The 22,664-nt window shown below is 30.7% G+C and overlaps 2 protein-coding genes across 2 annotated transcripts; both read right to left on the reverse strand.

Moving 5' to 3' along the window:
• Positions 1–7,437: 7,437 nt before the first annotated feature.
• Positions 7,438–9,084, reverse strand: LOC145051633 (protein trichome birefringence-like 42). Its single transcript, XM_078999503.1, has 5 exons — positions 8,791–9,084; positions 8,461–8,632; positions 8,170–8,345; positions 7,940–8,098; positions 7,438–7,860 (listed from the first exon to the last, which is right to left on the reverse strand). The coding sequence occupies exons 1-5, from the start codon at positions 9,036–9,038 to the stop codon at positions 7,569–7,571; spliced, it is 1,047 nt and encodes a 348-aa protein (XP_078855629.1). The 5' UTR covers positions 9,039–9,084; the 3' UTR covers positions 7,438–7,568.
• A 580-nt stretch (positions 9,085–9,664) lies between these two features.
• Positions 9,665–12,084, reverse strand: LOC145051634 (protein trichome birefringence-like 41). Its single transcript, XM_078999504.1, has 5 exons — positions 11,825–12,084; positions 10,616–10,793; positions 10,356–10,531; positions 10,125–10,283; positions 9,665–9,959 (listed from the first exon to the last, which is right to left on the reverse strand). Exons 1-5 carry the CDS (start codon positions 12,082–12,084, stop codon positions 9,665–9,667), a joined length of 1,068 nt encoding a protein of 355 aa, XP_078855630.1.
• Positions 12,085–22,664: the final 10,580 nt, after the last annotated feature.

Genomic DNA, 22,664 nt, shown 5'->3' on the forward strand with positions numbered 1-22,664 from the left:
CAGGTTAGCAATAGACAGGTACATCTCAGATGCTTTGGTGAAGACAGATTAGTACCGAGCCGCACCTACATTATTACTTGTATTACTTTGATGATTCTATACAATGTAAACCATGTAAAACTATTACTATTAATGCAATGGTTGTTGTACTTTGATTACTATACTGCATATGTTGTGATACTTGACATGACGTCATCCACCCCAGAACGTTTCCGCTGTTCCGGTTTTGGGGTGTGATAGTATAAATGTATGTTTTCCATATTTGTAAAACTATCTTTACTCGAAAAATAGTATGCATTTCTTGTGTGAGAATATCACTGTATAAATGTAATGGAAAATGAAGATTTACAATAGTATTGTATAAAATACACTATTGATGCATTAACTACCTTGAAAACCAAACTGGTTAATTAAGGTTAAAATGTGATTAGGTTATAACCATGATTGATAGACTAGTATAAAACACGACGTTCTTCCGGCGTCGAAAATGATATGACATTTGTCACTCGTAGACCTGCATGTCCCATTGTAGCTAGCAGCAAGGTGTGGGAAGATCAATCCCGTATAGATCTATACATAAACTCACACTCTCCCTCCAGGGGACTCTGGTTACAAAACCTGACATAGCAAGAATATTGCTATGCCATGAAATAGTATCTCACATTTTAGTTATCTTGTTCTTGTTATAGTATGTAAGTTCCTTCTTGTTCTTGTAAATGAATAGTATACTTTGTAATGAATAGTAATAGTATGTATGTAATGACTCATGTATTGTTTCTCTGTTCTAGAAATAGTATGTAATGATCCTCTAAATTATACCTATTATAGTTTACTAGTATGTTTATTTGAACTGTTACTGATTTGTAGAAAAGACTCAATTTCCCAACATATGCAATTGAGTTAAGTATGTTCCTCGAAAATGGGGTTTAATATTCATGTCTATATTTAGCAAGTATAACTATGATTTAACCGACAGTCGGACTAGTGATCCTTCCCTAAGCCCACAACCAAACAAGGAACATGAGTTACGGTATTTAGCAATAGTCCTAAGTCCATTAAGAATACTTATACATAAATATGTACACGAATATGATTTTGATATAAATAGAAATCTAAAAATAGTTTTAAAAGAGTTTTAAAGTGATTTTAACAACATTTAAAAATAAAAAATCCTTTTTGTTTGTTTGTTTCCACATGTAAACGATTAACACAATTATATTGTGTTCTACTTATATCCCCCCTAAAAGCATTTTAAGAAGGTAAATTGTAGGGGTATGAACTCACCTTAAGTTAGTGATTCGATTTAATGTTCGATATAGGATGATTGTTTCCACAAGTTAGCTCCCGGGACAAAACCAAGTCCTAAATAGCAATTCACGCGATATAATGGCATGGAATTATTGAATATAACCTCTAAGGTGTTAAGGAAACAACCTAGGATGCAAGGAATACTAACAAAAGAAGTGTTAGAAGCGAAATCAAGTGACTGCTTGGAGTTCACTGCTAGGCTTTGGTGTTTACGACCGTAAACGGTTCACGGCCACTTGAAGATTCAAGTGTTTTCAGCTGTAAACTCAAGTGTGTGATCTTGGTGTTCTCGGTGAAACCAATGAGATTCAAGGGTTTACGACTGAGTATTCTTGAGGAAATGAAGAACACTTGAAGATCCAAGCAAGATCCTAAGAAGATTCAAAGGATGAAGGATGATCTTTAAGAGAGAAAGGGTGTTTATGGTTAGGTGTTCTTGAGAGAGAAGGGATATGTTTTCGGCTAGAAATGAAGAAGTGAGGACGTTTTCGGCTCCCATTATATATATAGGACCGAAAATGTGATGGGACACATCGTTGGTTCTCGCACTGAAGGGATAAGACCGGAGTCTGCGGCCTTCGGCCGTAAATCGAAGGTTTGCGGTCCGAAGAGTGTTATCGGTTGCGAACTGTTTGCGGTCCGAAGTCTTAGGCTATGTGAGGGCTCTCGGTTCTATGTAATTCACTTCTAATTCAAGCAACACTTTTGAATACAAGGTCTATACACCTATAACTCATTAATCTAACAATATTAAGATAATTAAAAAAATAATTTTGACCTTTATTGGATAAGTTTGACTTTAGTTGACCAAGTTTGACTTTTACAAGATTGAAATCATGGGTTGTCACATGCGATGAGACAGATTGTAAGGTATTAGGAGGGGAGAAGAAGAAGGAAGAAAAGGAGTCTAAAGATCAAGGAATGGAGGTTTACTTGTTAGAGAAGATGATGTCGAAATATGCTTAGATGTGGAGTTCAGGTCAGAGCTAGGATTTCTTTGTCTATGTTGAATTTGTAATCTGGTTGAGGGTATATGAGTTTGAGTATAGATAGTAGAATATTTGAGGTTTTTATGGTTTTGTTATATGGGTTTTGCTTAGGTCATAACAGGTACAAGTAGAACATAGTGAGTTGTTTTGATGCTTTCTTCTGTGATTCTTCATGGAGATTAAAATCACAGATCTCATTGGTGATCTTTTTTACAGAACACACTAATGAGTGAGACAAATCATCTCTATGGTTTATTTACGTCATGAACACGAGTTTCCTTTCTTCAAGAACATGAGAGAGAGAGAGAGAGAGAGAATTGTTTTTATTGCTAATTGATTAAAACCATTAATATAAATAAAAATAGACAAAAGAAATAATAAGGACATAAAAATCATTTTAAGTTTATAGGGACCAAATTCACTAAAAAGATTTGAAATTGGGCTATTTATACACCACCAAAACTTTTTGGACCAAAACCAAATAATTTTGACAAGCACAAGAACCATTTTTGTAATTTTGTCAAGGTTATATTTTGTAATAGCAATTTTTACTCTTCTTATAGCAAATTTTTATATTTATACATTTTCCCCTCAACTAATTTTGAAATAATATTTTTCATCCCTAATTATTATAAAGTTATATAATTAGTATTTTGTAAGTTGCGATTTCGATCCCTTATTATATTTTAATGTTACAATTTTCGACCTTTACATAATTTGTTTTTATAGTATTCATTTTCATTAATATTGATTTTCATTAATTATATTAATTGTCTTGTAGTAGTGTACTAAATATGATATATTTCAAATTTTATTTTTGTCCACCTCTTCTATACATAACTGTTAAGATAAAAAAAACTTTATTTTTATATTTTTGTGGTACAATTTGCAAAATGTTATCTTGGGACCTCTAATTTTTTTCGCACCCTACGTATGTTCTTAATTTTTTGAAGATGATAAAAGATTAACAAATGTTTGAATGTAATTACAGTTGTTTAGTTTTTTGATTTGGCTCAAGATCGTCAACATAAAACTGCATAAATTAGCATTATTATAATAGAAAATAACATTGTAGTTTGCAATTTTTTACTATGGTTCAAAGTAATTATGTTGAAAGTTATCTCAAAATTTCTCCTAACACTTTATCCATGTCGACCTATGTTTTTCAACATATCGGACTTCCGCAGCATCGTACGGACAGTCCAAACCCTAGTTTTCAAAAAATCTGAAAAATATTTTCATTTCCATATTTCTTTTAAATAAAAGAACTCCAAAATATTTGTCTTTTCTTTGTTGCATTCATTTTGCATAGAAAATCCAAAACATAATTTTCTTTTGATTATTTTTTAGAGTAAATTATTGATATTGTCTATGTTGTTTTGTCAAAATTGCACATTTAGTCCCTAACTTTCATTTTGCTTTCGGTCGTGTTTATGGTATGATTCTGTTGTGTTTAACATCCTTGTCCGATACGAAAATATTATAATGCCCTTTTGTATTTATTTTATAATTTTTTTCATTAAAAAAAGAAAAATGTGTCCCTCTAAAACGTTTCTGCAATAAATCAAAAACAAATAACACATACTGTGCAAGTGACTTTGAGCATGTATTACAATTCATTTGATCAAACTGTTCGCCAAGAATCTGATGAGATCAATTTACATTCTCTTCATTGTATCCGATTATCAATTCCATATATATATGATTGACCAATCACTACTAGAAAACATGGGATTTTCCTACGGAAAATAGCTACGGATCAGCTACAGAATGAGACGTCCTAATTTAACAATGAAATAGCTACAAAATAGCTACATAATAGCTACGGATGTTAGTCCGTAGCTATTCCGTAGCTATTCTGTAGCTAATTCCCTAGCTATTCCGTAGCTAATTAGCTACAGAATAGCTACGGGCTAGCGACAGAAGAAAATAACTACAGAATAGCTATGAAATAGCGACGGATTTATAATTTCTCATTATTCCCATTATTATTATTTTTCATTATTCGACTCTTAAATTTTTTTTGGATCATTTTTTCCTACATATTTAAGACACAAACAATTAAAAATCATAGTAATAATACTATTAATAATAATATTTATAAACATCATAATAATATATAATAATTGTAACAAATGTGTTTAACACGCAAACAAACGATTAAACAAAAAAAACTACGTTTAACACATCAATAAGGTGAAATAATCTATTTTTAATTTATAAATAATGAAAAATGATTATAATAAGGGGAAATATGTATGTATGTATGTATGTGTAGGTATGTGTATGTGTATTTATGTATTTATGTATGTATGTATGTATGTATGTATGTATGTATGTGAATGTGGGTGTGTATGTAAATGTATGTATGTATGTATGTATATGCATGTTTATGTATGTATTTGAATGTGTATGTGTATGTTTATGTGTATGTGTATGTGTATGCATGTGTGTGTATTTGAATGTGTATGTAAGTACATATGTGTATGTGTGTGTATTTGAATGTGTATGTTTATGTTTATCTATGTGTGTATGTGTCTACATGTATTCATATCAAAAATCACAAATATTAATAAGTATTACAATATTAAGCCATTAAATGAGTAAGAGATCTCGAAGGTGCACACAACTTTATGAATGATGTTAATAGGTATAAGTTGGTGAAAATATAGATAATCATTCATTAGATAATCATTCATTAATATATTGTACATGATTATCTATATTTTCACCAACTTATAGCTATTAATATGATTCATAAAGTCGTGTGCACATTCGAGGATCAAGTACTCGTTTCACAGTTTAACAATGTAATGACTATATTTTTCACCAACTTGTGATGGGTTTATGTTTGTATACATGAATGAGTTGTGGTATATATGTATGTGTATATGTGTATGTATACGTGTTTGTGAGTATTTATATATGAATGTAGATCATAAGCATTATAGTTTTTGCGTTTCAAGACAATATATTAAATATTAATTATTTTATCTTATACTCAATTGTTTTTAGTTTGTATTTTTAAATTTACTTTTTATTTTATTACAGACCATGTACAGGTGGCATTTACTAGAGAATAGTAACATATTTGATGCCTTCAAGTGTGTCCTCAAGGATAGATACAAGGATCGAATGAAGCGTATTAGGATTAAATCTGGGGACATGGCACGAAATGATGGGAAACCTGTCCCCCCAGGTCATTGTACCTACTTCAAAGGGATGCATAACTACCGCCACGAGCGCGTATCGGAGAATGTGTGGCTACGTTTGTGTGATGTAATGGATATGATACATTATTATCTATTTTGTTGAGTTTTAATTTCCTATTGTATTAGTATACTTATATTTTTTTTTCTTTTCACAGCATTGGTCCACATATAAGTGGATAAAGAATTCAAAAATTGCTCAGCAGAACCGCAAAGTCGCAGATGCTAATGGGTCGACAACAAGGCACACTGTGGGTAGTATAGGATTTGACGAGCACTGAAACAACTTAGTAAGTATCATAATTATAAATTTTATTATCTTATTTTTTTAACACTAACTACATCAATTATACTTTGTATTTTATGTAGGAAAAGATGTTGGGTAAACCACCCACACAATCTGATGTTTTCATGAAGACGCGTGGCATAGCTGAGGTGAAAAAAATATTTTGCAGGAGATCATGACAATCTCGAATATTGCTCACAAACTGCCAAAGAAGAACAAGTAACTTATATTTTATCATTTATGTATATTGATTGTCTCATTATTTTTGTACATGACAATGATACTGTTTTGGTAACTTGTAGGAGATGTATCTACAAGGGTTGGTCAAAAAATATGGAGAAGACTCATCAAACCATAAAGATTATGTGGGTGTATAGGAGGAAACCCAACTTAGGAGAAAAGGAAAGAAAAAGGGTGATATCTATGCAATAGGAGCATCAGATATACATTTTGTGGTTTCTGGAACACCATCTTCCCAATCCATCCAATCGGATAGTACACAGCAAGAGGTATGTTGTTATGGTTTAAAAGTTAAGTAGTATGTTGATAATATTGATTAAGTTGATAATAAACAAAAATACGTTGCTATTATCGTTAAAAGTTAGGTAGTTTGTTGATAATATTGATTAAATTGATAATAAACAAAAGTACGTTGCTATTATGGTTAAAAGTTAGGTAGCTTGTTGATAATATTGATTAAACTGATAATAAACATAAGTACGTTGTTATTATTGTTAAAATGTAAGTATATTGCTATAAGTATTATAAACAAAAATGTATTGTTATAATAAACTAAAGTACATTGCTAATATTGTTTAACTATTGAATTGTGTTGCCATTTTTTTGGTTGATAGGTTGCGTGCACAAGTTTCTACCATGGAACAACAACAACAACAAATGAAAGGACAAATGGAAATGGTTATGAGGATGATGAATATGTCTGGAAATCAACCCCGTGCTCCTCCCGATAATCCACTTGAGGACAATTGATAAGTATTTTGGAACAATTGAATTTGTATGCATTTGATATTGTTGTTTTGTTAATTAGTGCTTACTTTTGTAAGATATTTTGGACAATGGAATGGAATGTGTCAAACTTGGTATTAGGGACGTTTTTTGGTGTATTTTATATGGTATTTGGGAAAAATGTGAATTTAATGTGGTATTTGACAAAAAATTGGAAAATTAAAATTTTTTTTTATAAATAAAACGAAGTTAGCTACGGATTTTCGTAGCTATTTAGTTCCGTAGCTATTTCGTAGCTATTTAGATTCGTAGCTATTCCATAGATATTTAGTTCCGTAGCTATTCCGTAACTATTTGGATCCGTAGCTATTTAGTTCCGTAGCTATCTAGTTCGGTAACTATTCCGTAGGAAATTCGTAACTATTTCTTTTCGTAACTATTCCGTAGCTATAGTAGCTATGGAAAATTCCGTAGCGATTCTGTAGCTATAATTTAGCCACGGGCCATTATGCTACAGCCAATTTTCCGTAGCTATCCGCTTATAGCTACGGATTATGTTGTAGCTATTGCACCAATTTTCTAGTAGTGAATGCATATGTATTGCTCATCTTTAATCATATTAATCCTTCCCTTTTCCTATATTAAATTATCATTTTGGTTCATTAATGTTGTACAAGAACACTAGAGCATAACAGTGAATAAGAAGTTGTTTTGTGCATACTAATACTATGCTCTAAATTTGAAGACTAATATTACATGGTGTCCATATGACATGTCCCACTTATTTGCAATTTTTAATACCTAAAATAACTAATCTTTAAGCAAAACCGTGTACAAGATTTGATTCCATGTATCAGGAACGCCAGCAAGACACCAATGGCTGCAATCCATAGGTCCATCAGCATACTTGGCTGGGTGCCCATCTTTTCTCAACTGTGTAAGTAATGTTATATCCAGTAAATAAGCTGGATTCTTCATTTTTTGCAATACATCTTTCACCACTTGTTCTCCTGGATACCTATTCCCTGGATACCTAAATCCTTGTATAGGACCAGTTTGCCCCTCACAATTCTTGATATTTGGTGCCCCCCAATCCTTCCCTCTAATAATATCACAAAACAAAATAATTTCAGTTAAAATAAAATCATCACACTTTAGCCAATAGTAAAACGAAACTTAACTCGTAATGAACAGCAGAAATCCCTTGGAAAAAAACTTGCGTCTTTTTAGGGTTAATGTTGGAGTCAACCCATTTAGCCCATGTAGTCAACGCAATCCTATATGCATCCATTAAAGCCATGTCTTTATATAACATGTCACCAACCCGATAATAGTCCCATCTGCAACCAAAACAACAACTTTACATTTTACAAAACTAATTAAAATATTAAAAGTTGTTCACAAGTCATACGTTTTAAGCTGTCCACCATGAATCCACCAATGATAACTATTAAAAATCAAAATATCAGCTTCTTCCCATTTTGCCCCTCTGCTAATCGAATCCAGCTTCAAGACACGCCCCTTTTCCTCCACCACTATGTCTACAAGAAACCCGTTTTTCAAATACATAACCGAAACTCCATACTCCTTCAATTACAAAAAAAAAAAAAAAAAAAAAAAAAAAAAAAACACAACATTTAGGTCAAGAAACTTTTCATTATTTAATCTTTTTTATATTTTCCAACGAAGTGTGTGGACTTACAGGAAAAGAAACAGTTGAGATTGATCCTCCATGAATGATGCTAGGGATGATGAGTCGTGCATGGTTGTAAAGCATGCATACTAGTGATTGCCATTGATTTGAACTTAAAGAGTCCCCCACAAACATTATCTTCTTTCCTTTGTTTCTCACTAGAAACTCCTCCCCATTGAATCTATACATTTCAAAGCAAATTAGCAACATATTTTTCGTTCATTTGCTTATTATGGCATCTTACTTCCGTTTTCAAATATGAAACAATTTTTTGCTAAAGCATAAATGCTCTAATGATGAGAAAAAAAGTGAAAGTAGAAAGCTATAAAAGAAACATACCTTGGAAGGGAACAAGAGTGAGGCTGCCATCGGTAGTTGAGGTATGTGTTATCGGGTCTACCATTTTTCTGGCAATTCAAACCGTTGTTTATAAACGGGCATTCTAAACCCGTATACATTTGGTTTGATTCTGAATCGTCCCATACCCATCTGCCTTTAAAGAAATCACACTTTTTTTCATCACCATTAACAATACCTTGGAAGCTCAATACATAAACAAGAAGAAAACACACACTCCACACACTCATTTTCAATTGAATACAACCCCACACTCGAAGAGAGTTTTTGTGTGAGTGTATGGGTAGTTGGGGGGTGTACTTTTTGCTTCCTTATTTCCTTGAGTCGTATAACAAATATAACAACTTTTGTACTATAATAAATACAAAACCTTTTGTTTTTTTTTTTGATGAAACATTCAATTCAAATTTGACTTTTTTTTTTGTCAATTTGTACGATGTTTTTTTTTTTATTTTGGTCGGTTAGATTGTTTTATTTTGTAGGGAGGCAAATTTGGATTTAGAATAGTTCAAAATATTAAAATAGGACGTCTATGTTGACTTAAGTTATCTAGTTGAAAATAGATATCGTTAGTTTTTAACGTTTTCAACATAAATATGTAGCCAAAGCCGAAAGCCAACATTCGGGAATGAAAGTACTTCTTTAATTAAACCGACCAACTCGATAAAATAATTTCCACAAATTTAACCCAAGTTGCTTCAAAACATGTCCATCCAGCATAAACTATTCATCAATAGAAAAATAATCTCTAGCATGTGAAAATATGATTTTTTATTTAAATTACCAACACAAAATTTTCATGATTTTCCACTTTATGTTATATATAAAAAATCATAATCAAATCTATAGCTACTTTCTAGAACATAAAGTTGTAGAGCAAAACATTCCAAGTATCAGGAACTCCAGCGAGACACCAATGGCTGCAGTCCATCCCGGTTTTGTGGGGAAGCCCATATTTTGACGGGTGCCCATCTTTTCGCAGCAACGATAGATTTGTTATGTCCAACAATGTCACCGGTTTCTTGATTGTTTTAAGCTCCGTTTCAAGAACCTCCAATGCCATTGGAAGTGCTCCAGGGTACTTTTCGCCAGGAACCGGTTCTTTTTGTCCCAAACAGGCTTGAGCTTTTGGTTCTCCCCAGCTTGCCCCACTGTAAAAATTGTTTTATATTTGGATGACTATTAATAGTTGGATAGTTTATTTAATTAAATATGATTTTGTACATAAAAAAGTGAGAGCTTCATGATATAATAAATAAATTAATGAAAATACATTTCTTTTCTTAGATTTTACCCACAAAAATAACCGAACTTACTTGTAATGAGTAGGTGAAATCCCTTGAAAGAAAACCTTCGATTTAACCGGATCAATGTTGTTATCGACCCATCGACCCCATGTATCAATAGCCTTCCCAAAAGCAACAACACGATCCATATCTTTAGTTATGTTATTCCCGTCTTGTATAAAATCAAATCTGCATAATCATCATATATAGTCATTATACTTGTCTTTGTATATGTGCATGTATGGATGAAGTGAGACATACGGTTGGGTGGGACCTCTACGGGTCCACCAATGCCATGTGTTGAAGACAAGATAATCCACATCCAACCAGAGCTTGCCACTTGTAATTGAATCCAATTTCAACACTCTTCCAATTTTTTCTTCAACGATATCTACCAAGTATAAGCTATGATGATACATCACTTTCACATCATAATCCTACAATCCAACATATAACCTTTTAGATGTAATTCCATTTTAGCAATAAGAAATTGTGCATAATTACACAAGCGAATGACATACCATAAAGGTGTAAGTGGTCATCTCATCGACCATGGATAACTTTACGGAATAACGTGCAGAAGGTACTGATGAATGAAGCATACATAATAAGGACAACCAATGGTTTTTGCTCAACGAGTCTCCCACAAACATTATCGTTTTTCCCTTCATTTTCTCCAAAAAGATTTTACCATCAAATCTATCACAACAAAGAAAGTAATATGATCATAAGTCTTATTAAATTTCAAAGATAATTAAGATGAACAAGAAAAAACAAAAAAAAAAGTTATATAGACAAGTAATTAACATTTGCGAAGGTTTCATGTTGGTAGAACCTACAAAGTTCATGTGGGTAATGAAAATGAAGATTATTAGTTTAGAAATGGACCCAAAACATGTATATGTTGAGACACACGGAAGGAGTTTTCAGACTAATCTTTTTGGCGTTTACTTGAAAAGACAGTTTGATAAAAACTTTACGAATAATGTTCTTATATAATTAAAATTCAAGTAGGAGTCTTTAATACGACTCTATCTGATTTTACCTTTTGACGTCTTACATGATCTTTGTTTATATAGTATTTTTCTACTGTCATACATTTATTTGATCATATCAAATGAAAACGAAACAATGAAATGTGCATTTGAAACACCTTATAAGTAATAAGTAGGTATTTGAATACATATTCATGTACGCATCTATGAATATAGAATAAAGTTAGTAATGAGCAATACATCTACGTTTTCTTGATTTATCTTTATCGACATCTCCATTGTCGGTGGATTGTTTTTCACAAGATGTTATTGCTCATATAACAAAATTAAATGTTTGGATTACAAGTTTTTAAAGGTATTTAAAATAAAATTTTGAATGGAGTTAATTTTTTTAAACATGAATATTAATAAAGAAATTTAATGTGATTCTACAAGTCAACGCAAATCTGCTTTTGACTCTTTAAAAACATAACCTATATAAGAAAACCCAAAACAAAAATTGTAATAAATTCTAAATTTAATAAAAAGATTATTACAATGCAACTACTTTTATTTATTTTCAGTTATATAAACAGGCCTAAGTATATACATGCATACATTATACATGGATATATTGAAAGATTCAAACATGATGCTTTAGAACATGGAATTTCTGAATTTCTGGTGTCCATTAATAAACATACGTAAATACTTATATAAGGATATATGTATGTATGTATAGCAATGCATGTATACCTTGATAAGGAGCAATCATGGGGTTGCCATCGATACTTCAGATAAAGTTGATCAGGGCGTCCATTTTTTACACAGTCGAACTCTTTACCAACAAAAGGGCAGAAAGATGCATTGTAGAGCGGATATGATTGGTCGATGACCCAACTCCCTTTAAATACATCACAACTACTCTTGTTAACTTCTCCATCAACACATACAAGAAGAATATTAACGAGAAGAAGAAGAGAAAAACAAGAACTTTGATGAAACTTAAAACCCATTATTTCAATCTCTCATACAAAGAAACATATATGATGTCTCTTTGTGTTTTTTGCAAATCAATATGGTGGGAGTTAGGTATTTATAGGTAGTCATTACACACATCTTAATTAACATTTACTATATATATATATATATATATATATATATATATATATATATATATATATATATATATATATATATATAGGTTTATGCAAAAACATAAATATCTTACGAAAACGCGAAAACAGATTTAATATTATAAAAGTTAAACACATGTACTATAAATAATAAATTTATTAGCAATAAATTAAAGATAATAAGTTTACATTGGATTGTGTTATGATAAAATAGATTTAAAAACGTTTTTAATAATTACTTTTTTTTCACGTCCTTAACTATTTTTAAATTCATGTTTTCATAATAAAAATGTCAAAAATCATACTTTGCTAATATGACACAATTTCTCATCTATTATCGATTATCATCATGTATTTCAAAGCTTGGATGAATTATTGTCCAAAAAGATAGTGTTGAGGTGGCACAATCACATATATATATATATATATATATATATATATATATATATATATATATATATATATATATATATATATATACACACAAAAAAAAAACCCTAAAAATCATAAAATGCATAAAAAAATAGTTAGAGATCTCATTTTTTTTTAATCGCTGAAAAAAAATTAAAAAATCATTTTTTTTTCAATTTTTTTTTTTCAGCGAAATTGTATAAAAAGCTGCGAATTTTTGGAATATAAAGTAAAAAAATTGTGATCTCTAACCATTTTTTTATGCATTTTTATGATTTTTAGGGTTTTTTGTTTTCCATAGAACATAAACCTATATATATATATATATATATATATATATATATATATATATATATATATATATATATATATATATAGGGAAAAGTTCAATAGAAAACCATAATTATGGATTCTTCACGAAACCAAATCTTTTTTTCAATTTGTAGAGATTATTCTTTATCGAAAAAAAATATAAAAATATCTAAATTCATATACTAACATTGTGAATGTGAAAAATATTTTTCGGATTCATCGTGTGAATCTGGATTCACGTTATGAATTTTCGAAGATTCACATTGTGAATTTGACGAAAAAAAATCGAATTTTATATCATTAGAAAAAGGATAAAAAGTTATGAATTTCTGTATTTTTAGTTTTTTTTTTATAAAAAATAAGTTCTAAAAGTTAAAAAAAAGATTGGTTCCTTGGTTCCTTGGTTAATTATGGTTCTCTATTAAACCTCACCATATATATATATATATATATATATATATATATATATATATATATATATATATATATATATATATATATATATATATATATATATATATATAGGGCTAGGTTAAAGTGTTTCTTTACATTTATTATGTGTTAGAATGCACCAATAGAAATTTAATAAATTATAATATTATTTAATTAAATAATGATAGATATTAAATGGTTTCCATAATTGTATGTATATTAAATGATATCCATAATTATAACTTTATCTTTATGGAAATTAATTAAATTCGTGATTAATGTCAGCAATAACATTCTTTCAGAATGAATTCGTATCTAGGTTTTTATGTCAACAATAACATTATTTCAAGAGTCATTCACTTAAAATACAACAAAGTTGTATGGAATATGAAGAATGAGGGTGTATTCTAGTAGAATATACTCTCGTTCTCCTAGAATACACTCTTATTATTTTATATATGAATTCATTCTGAAAGAATATTATTATTGACATTAATGACGAATTAAATTAATTATCATAAAAAAGAATTATAAATATTGATATCATTTAATATACATTTAATTTTACTCAATTCTTATTTGTGCATTCTAGCACACAATAGACGTGAAAAACATTTGAACCTACCTCTCTCTCTATCTCTCTCTCTCTCTCTCTCTCTCTATATATATATATATATATATATATATATATATATATATGGAAGGGTTATTTGGAAAAAAAAAACCCTAAAAAACCCTAAAAATCATAAAAATGCATAAAAAAATACCTAGAGATCACATAACATTTTTTTGAATTTTTTTTATGTAAAAATCGCAGCTTTTTAAAGAAATTCGCTGAAAATAATTTTGAAAAAAATAAAATTTTTATATAAAAAAAAAAACTTGATTTTTTTTTTTCAGCGAATTTTAATAAAAAGTTGCGCTTTTTTATTAAAAAAAATTCAAAAAAAAGTTTTGTGATCACTAAGTATTTTTTTTATTTATTCATTTTTATGGTTTTTATGGTTTATTGTTTTACATAGAACCTAAACATATATATATATATATATATATATATATATATATATATATATATATATATATATATATATATATATATATATATATGGGAAAAGTGAATATACCCTTAAGGGTATATAAGCTTAGGTACCCAAACACATCATAATACATCGTTTTGTTTGATATATTCATTATAATGTTCTTAAACTTCAACCCTTAACTTGATTTACTTTCAAAATTTTCCAAATTTCACTATTATCTTTCTCTTATATCACCTCTATTTGCCGAACATCTACTAGGCTATACATACTGTACTTGAAAATGAAGATTATGTAAGACAATGATAAATGTGTAATTTATAAAAATCATGAAAGTAAATCAAGTTAGAAGTTAAATTATAAGAACATTGGACAATTAAAATGTATTATATGATACAAAACGACGTAGTATAATGACTATGGGTACCTAAGCTTATATACCCTTAAGGGTATATTCACTTTTCCCTATATATATATATATATATATATATATATATATATATATATATATATATATATATATATATATATATGAGACTCATGTATTACATGGGTTTAATTTAAAAAAATAAATAAATATGAAATTTTAACAATTTGAAAAGTTTGAATTTATAAGAAAAATGAGAAAATTTTTGAATTATTAAATACATTACATATATAAATCATTTCTAATAAATAATTTACATATATAAATATATATATATATATATATATATATATATATATATATATATATATATATATATATATATATTACCTTACATATTAAATGTGAAATTTTAATTTAATAAAATGAAAAATACAATAAAATGACAAGTGGAAAATAGAAAATTGAAAAATTCTAGAAAATGTCATGTGTCCAAATGAAGGAGAAGATGACATGTGGCAAAAAAACCTTCATTTATATATATATATATATATATATATATATATATATATATATATATATATATATATATATATATATATATATGGGAAAAGTAAATATACCCTTAAGGGTATATAAGCTTAGGTACCCAAAAACATCATAATACATCGTTTTGTTTGATATATTCATTATAATGTTCTTAAACTTTAACCCTTAACTTTGATTTACTTTCAAAATTTTTCAAATTTCACTATTATCTTTCTCTTATATCACCTGTATTTGCCGAACATCTACTCGGCTATACATATTGTACTTGAAAATGAAAATTATGTAAGAGGAAGATAAATATGTAATTTATAAAAATAATGAAAGTAAATCAAGTTAGAAGTTAAATTATAAGAACATTGGATAATTAGAATGTATTATATGATACAAAACGACGTAGTATAATGAGTATGGGTACCTAAGCTTATATACCCTTAAGGGTATATTTACTTTTCCCTATATATATATATATATATATATATATATGGTTGCGTACAAATGATAAATATATTTATTTGAGAAAAGTAAGATTAAATTATAGTCAACCATTTGTATTTTTCGGATTTAACCAACTAATTAATTTAGTTAATTAAGTAACCGTCTATAATTAATCACGATACATGGAAATTGACATTTTAAAAACCCGTATAATTATGGAAATAGTTTTAATTATTTTGATTTAATTACTTTTCAAAACAAAACTGAATATCCTTCAATGGTTAAATATAAATATAGAATAAACAAATTGATTAAATATAAATAGAGAATACACAAATTGATTGTATACAGAGAATTTGATACACAAGTTGAATATAATTTAAGAATATTATACACAGTTTTAATATAATAAAAAATATATAAGTTGAATATAATCAAACACTAAATACACAAGTTAAATATACATAAAGAATTTGACACAAGTTAAATATACATTGAGAATACACAAGTTAAGATATATTTAATAAGGGTGAGCAAAAACCGAATCGCAAACCGAAAAAAAACCACATAAACCGAAACCGAAATGAAAACCGACGGTGCGGTTTTTAGTTTTGCAAAACCGCAAAAAACCGAACCGAACCGCACTGAATTATATATATATATATATATATATATATATATATATATATATATATATATTAAGTATTGATATTTGTAAGAACTAAGAACTCATGACAATTAAAAGTCTATAAATATAAATATCTATGTTATCGGAAGATGATTGTATATTTTTAAACATACGTATAGTGATATTTACAAGAACAAATAATTTTTATTACATTTTTTAACATTTAAATATGAAGAATACTAGTGACGATAGTATCATTTTTATTAATACATTAATTGATATTATCGCCTTCATAAATATTATATTTAATTCGTATTATATTCAAGCATTAAAAGATGTTGGATGAGTGGTTATGTTCTTTGATTTTAAACTAAGAGGTGGTGGTATCTGTTCATCTTCAATATATCATTTGAGGTTTTATTTTGTTAGCCTTATAAGAGTATCCATGATCGCCTTTGAGATAAAACCTTCATCATTCTCACGTTTCATATAAGAGAGTCAATCTGGCGCTCCTCATCTCTATATAAGGTTTTTCAAGAAATGATTAACACTCCTCATCTGAGTCAAAGTAACTCGTTGAGTTGCTGAGTTTTATTAAAAAAACAAAACAAAAACCAAATAAAATAATTGACAAAAAACCGCAAAAGAAAAATCGAACCGCAAAAACCGAACCGCATAAAACTGAACGGTGCGGTTTCTAAACTTCAAAAAACCGAAATTGTGGTTTTTGGTTCGGTTTTGGCTAAAAACCGCACCAAACCGCACAATGCTCACCCCTAATATTTAATATATATGTTTTCATGCAGATTTCTTTAATTATAGCGATTTAATAAACTTACTAAATTTGGTAACCGTTTAATATTTTCGGATTGATAATATAAGATTTTAAATGTTGACTGGAGCATAATTGTCGGCGTGTAATTATTTTATTACTTTACTTGCGGACGGGGTCTTATATAATATTTGTCGTTTTTAAAGAAAAAAAAAAAGATAAATTCGTTAAATATTTTATTATGAATAAATAACAAATTGGTCTAATTCCATAACTTGGTCATGATAAGTTACCGATGAATTCAATGACCGATGACGATTATAATTAGTTTCAAAATATGATGATATTTAAGATATCACTTCAAGCGAAATGATATAATTTATTAAATCCATATGTACAAGATTGCATATTTCAACAATATAAGATATCAAAAAGGGTTATTGTCACTCTAGCCCAACAAAGTTACGTATAATGGTTTAAATAGTCCTTCGTGATTATTTTTTGCGTTTAGGGCTTAAACTTGTTAATGACCGATTGAGAAAGTCACCTTACCCATTTTAGCAGGTTAAACTGCCTCGTCACTTGCCATGTATATGTATGAGGTAACTCATTGAGTCAATACCGAGTTGACTCGATGACACATAAGCTGGCACATGCAGATTAGTAATTATCGCCTTTAATGTCCACTAACACCCCAACAACCTTTCACTGTCGATTCGATTAAGTCCCAGGCACAAGTCTCGAATTATAAGGGGACATACGCATGTGGGGTTTGAAGTAAAACAAATCTGAAACTTGTTTACCATTTTCGGGCAAACAATCTTGTGGAAGAACCCTTAAAAAGCAACAATGTCGGCTCCACCACCTTCACCCAACTCTATAAATTCTGGTGAAGACATCAACTACAATGTGCTCCACTCAATCTTCTGTGATTGTGGTCCGAAGATTACAGAAAACCAAACTGAAATGAAAAGGTTGAAGGAGCAGCAAGGACAAGAGTATATCGTTTGCAGGATCGACCACATCAGTCTCCAACACAAGCTGGATGACCATGATCAGAAGTTTAAAGTCGTTGGTGTTGCTCTGGGTGGCATGATGTTGGGGATGCTCTTGTTGCTAGTTGTTGTGCTCCATTTCCTTGTTAAGTTTTGGTGATGGGTTGATCTGCAGCTAAGGTGGTTAATGGTTAAGAAGGTTATTAGTATGTAGTGTTCGTGTGTCTTAATTTTTTTTTCTTTTATTTCTGTTTATTTTGGCGAAATATGTAAAAGTCCTGTCTTAATGACAGACATTTTGTAAGTGAAATCGAATGATTAATGAAAGACCTATCAAAATGATAGGTGTTTTGTAAAGTTGTCTGATGTTCTTTGCTGATTGTTTTTTATCTGAATTAGTTCTTAAGTTTGATAAACAGATCCGTTGAAAGTGCAATAGTGGGGGTAATATAGTCTTTTAGACAGTGGGGGTAATATAGTCTTTTTTTGCACTACTCCTTCATATATACCTTCTTGCATTCATTCTAGCACATTGTTTTCTTCTTCAAATACTCTTCACTGTGAAGGTACATAATGAAGAACATGGAATGTGGATGTGGAGTTGAGGCTATAATAAGAACATCTCGTACTACCAATAACCCAGGAAGGCCCTTTTATGCATGCCCGAAAAAGGTAATTTACCAGTTATTCAAATTTTGCTGTTAACCCTACTTTTTTAAGATGTGTTAATTGAAGCAAATACTTGGAATCAAGATGCTCGTTCAGGTTTTATAGCTTGGGTTGATGAAATGGAGTGCAACAATGAAGGTTTGATCATAAATGGGTTGTATAAGTCCAACAAAAAGCTTCAAGCTGGGGTCTTTAAGTTGAAGGTTTACCTAGTATGTAGTTGGGTATTTTTTTTATGTTTAATCATGTACAAGTTGTAATGAAGGTCAATTGGACCAGTTGTCTTGTTATGCATCTTGTAATGCACTTTGATGTCTTTTGAAACTTGTAATGTACTTTATTTCCTTTAAGTTGTTATGTAATATGTAATGTACTTTATTTAATTGAAGTGGTTATATTTGGGGTTTGATGTGTTCTGTATGTACGAAATATGAACAATCAAATTAAACAAAGTTAACACTTAAATCCAACCAAACATAACAACTTGTCCAATTCCAAACTTAATAACCTACTACATCCCAATACCAAACTTAACACTTAAATCCAACCAAACACAACCAAGTTAAAAGATAACAACTAAAACAAAATAAGATCCTAATCATTAAGCTCCAATGGGTTTGCACTTGTTTCTCCTTTCCCATCTTTGCCCTTCACCCTCTTAGCAAGTTTCATCTTTTTGATTCTCTCTGATTTCTTTCTTTTAGATATCCTTCCAGCAGCAACAACTGTTGCTCCTTGACCCTTTTGCCCTTCGTGCACTGATTTTGCTCCTTGACCATTTTGCCCTTCATTGACACCTCCTGCTCCTTCACCTTTCTCTTTTCCATTGACACCTCCTGCTCCTTCACCTTTTTCATTGTCCCCTCCTGCTGCTTCACCTTTTCCATTAACACCTGTTTTCCTTTTTTTTAACATTTAGTTTAGGCCTCCTGCCAACTTTAGGTTTTTTCACTTGAGGTCTTTCAGCTTGAGGACATGTGACCTTGTTATGCCCCACATTTTTACAAACACTGCATGATATTTTTTCCCTGCCTTAGACACAGTGTGCCTTGGTAACTTCTCTGATGCATCTCTTCTTCTGTTAACCTTTGGTCTACCTGGCATCCTTCTCTTCATTGGTGGAAGAGGTGGTATGAAGTCAGTAGGTGACCACATGTTGCTACCATTCATCCCTTGAATTTGATACTTATAGGTGTTCTTGTAGACTGCTCCATATAACATTATATCAACATAACCACCAACATCTCTATTGAGGAATGATATAGTTGCAACTGAATGCACACATCCATACCCATTAAGTTGCCACACTCTACAAGTGCAAGTCTTCTTGTCCAGGTCAACAACATAGGACTCAGCCATGTTTCTTGTTTCAAATTGGTTAAGAGCACTTGGTAAAACCTGCCAATACCTAGTGTAGACATAACATAAGTAATTATATTAATTTATGAGTTTAGAGTTTAGAAAGTACCTTTGTGCTTTTTTTAATTGATTCAGAAGGAGTGTAATTACTGGGCAAGGCTTGTAATCAGGCCATGAACTACCTTTAATCTTTAAATTGTATATTCTCTCCATAACATACAATCTAATCTCCTCTAACATGGTGATGATTGGCTTTTTCCTAGCATCTCTTATCACACTATTGAAGCTCTCAGATAACCCATTCTCCACTGCATCACACATCTTTCCCTCTTGAAAAAATGCTCTACTCCAAGATTTGGGGTTGGTGTCCATAAGATAAGCAAAGGCTGCAGGGTTAAGCACTTCAATCTCCTTCATGGCAGCATTGAATAAAGGCTCAGTGGATGCCTTGCTTGCCTTCCAAAACATGTTTTCATAATGCACACCACTGAATCTTTTCCTAAAGTTGGCAACAATATGCCTTGCACACTGCCTATGTTCAGCAATAGGCAGTATTTCCTTCACATCCTCTAACAGCTCCTGTGCAACAATGGTAACAAATTATATAAATGGTATGAAACTAGAATTTATTAAATTAGGAAGTAAAACTACTAACCTTATGCTGATCTGACATTAATGTTATACCAAAACCATCATTCAGTTGCAGGTCATCTCTAAGGTTTTCCAGAAACCATTTCCAACTTTCTTTGTTCTCTACACAGAAAACTGCCCATGCAATTGGAAATATGTGATTATTGGCATCTCTTCCTACAACAAATATGAGCTCACCACTACATAAGCCCTTTAAGAAACATCCATATAAATTTATAACCCTTCTACAAATCCCTCTCCACCCTTGCTTAATCCTATCAAAACACAAATAAAGTTTGCTAAAATAATTCTTACCATCTGGCATAGAATTGACATCAATTTTAACTGTTGATCTTGGATTTGATCTTCTAGTCTCCTCACCATATGACCACAACTTTGCATAATGCTCCACTAATGTTCCTTCAATCAGTTCAATTGCATACTTCTTTGCTCTTTTACACTGTCCCATACTCACATCTATACCAAATTTCTCTTTAACCTCATCCCTAAGTAGCCTCACACTAACCTTTTGTTTCTGTAAGAATTGTGTTGTGTAATAGGTACCTATCCATGAATAATTGACAATTGAACCTAACTTGAAGTTTCTTGCACAATTATGCTCATTTATAAGACTCTTTATCTGGAAAAACTTTTCCTCACTCATCCAAGAAGCCCACATCCTAAACTTGCACTGCCCAGAACAACATTTCACTAACAGCCTCCTACTATCATTTTCTTTGTAACACAACTGATAACCATTTGCTACAGCATAGTTACACATCATATGTTTCAGTTGTTTAAGACTCACAAATCTCATACCTAATACAGGTTTTTGCTTTTTCCAATGAACATTCTCATTGTAAATAGCATGGTTAGTAGAAATTACCTCATCTTCATCTGGTGGATCATATGTATCTTCACGAGGTTGACTATTTGGGGTGACTTGCTCCTTTGGGCACAACTTACTCAGAAACTCATCCTCCTTTGTCTTGTTCATAGGAATGCACTCATCATGATCACCGTCCCATTCCATGTGAATGTCATCATCGTGCTCTCCTTGCAAATCCTCGTTTGGACGTGGGATATCATCTATACCACCATGTAAATCTTGCATGTCGATACCATCATCAATATCCATACGACTGTGAACTTCTTCACGATCTTCATTTGCACCAGATAATTGGTCCAAAGAACTGCCAACTTCTGCTTGCTCTTCAAGAATCCATTGATGTGCATTAACACCAAGATGCTCCATATATACATCGATTACAAAATCAGAAGCATACCCTACTTCGATTAGTTCCATGTAATCCATGTCATTCGCGATTAACCTTAAACCATCAGGAAAAACAATATCAGGCATGCAAAAGTACACATTCACACATATCTCACATGCGAATCTTTCAAGGAACTCGACAAATTCCTTCTTGTCCATTCCAGCAAAATCAACATCATCAAAATCGTTGCTCTGCTCCATCTGTGTAAGTAATAGAGGGATACCTGGTAAAAATTCCAGCAAAATGTAGATCAATCTTCATCAAAACGGCAATAACAACAACAAAGTTCCCCGATTTGAGTGACTAACACTTGAAGAAAAGGATAGGACTGAAGAACAAATCAACAACGAAGTCCGATGCGAAAGTTATAGACGAAAGTGAAAGAAGGGGACAGTTGAAGGGTTTAAACGTACAGTATCTCTCATTAACTACTGTGCACACGTGGCAATGTAATGGCTTTATTGAATATGACGTGGAATGCCAGGTAGGATGGGGTCACTGGTTAACCCCTTCATTTTTCCAAGATTGCCCTTTTAAACCAACAAATAACAAGTTTATGCCCTTAAAATGCAAAAAATAGTCACGAG

The sequence above is a fragment of the Lactuca serriola genome, chromosome 5 (assembly GCF_051521515.1).
Source record: "Lactuca serriola cultivar US96UC23 chromosome 5, Lser_US96UC23_V15, whole genome shotgun sequence".
Classification (NCBI taxonomy): domain Eukaryota; kingdom Viridiplantae; phylum Streptophyta; class Magnoliopsida; order Asterales; family Asteraceae; genus Lactuca; species Lactuca serriola.

What these genes read in the sequence shown, in the direction of transcription:
- LOC145051634 (XM_078999504.1), bottom strand. Translation starts at nt 12,084, where the DNA reads ATGGGTTTTAAGTTTCATCAAAGTTCTTGTTTTTCTCTTCTTCTTCTC. An exon ending in TGACCACTTACACCTTTATG is followed by an intron (nt 10,532 to 10,615) that starts GTATGTCATTCG and finishes GTTGGATTGTAG; the next exon opens with GATTATGATGTGAAAGTGAT. An exon ending in CGTAGAGGTCCCACCCAACC is followed by an intron (nt 10,284 to 10,355) that starts GTATGTCTCACT and finishes ATGATTATGCAG; the next exon opens with ATTTGATTTTATACAAGACG.
- LOC145051633 (XM_078999503.1), bottom strand. Translation starts at nt 9,038, where the DNA reads ATGAGTGTGTGGAGTGTGTGTTTTCTTCTTGTTTATGTATTGAGCTTC. An exon ending in CACTCTTGTTCCCTTCCAAG is followed by an intron (nt 8,633 to 8,790) that starts GTATGTTTCTTT and finishes TGAAATGTATAG; the next exon opens with ATTCAATGGGGAGGAGTTTC. An exon ending in CATGGTGGACAGCTTAAAAC is followed by an intron (nt 8,099 to 8,169) that starts GTATGACTTGTG and finishes TTTTGGTTGCAG; the next exon opens with ATGGGACTATTATCGGGTTG.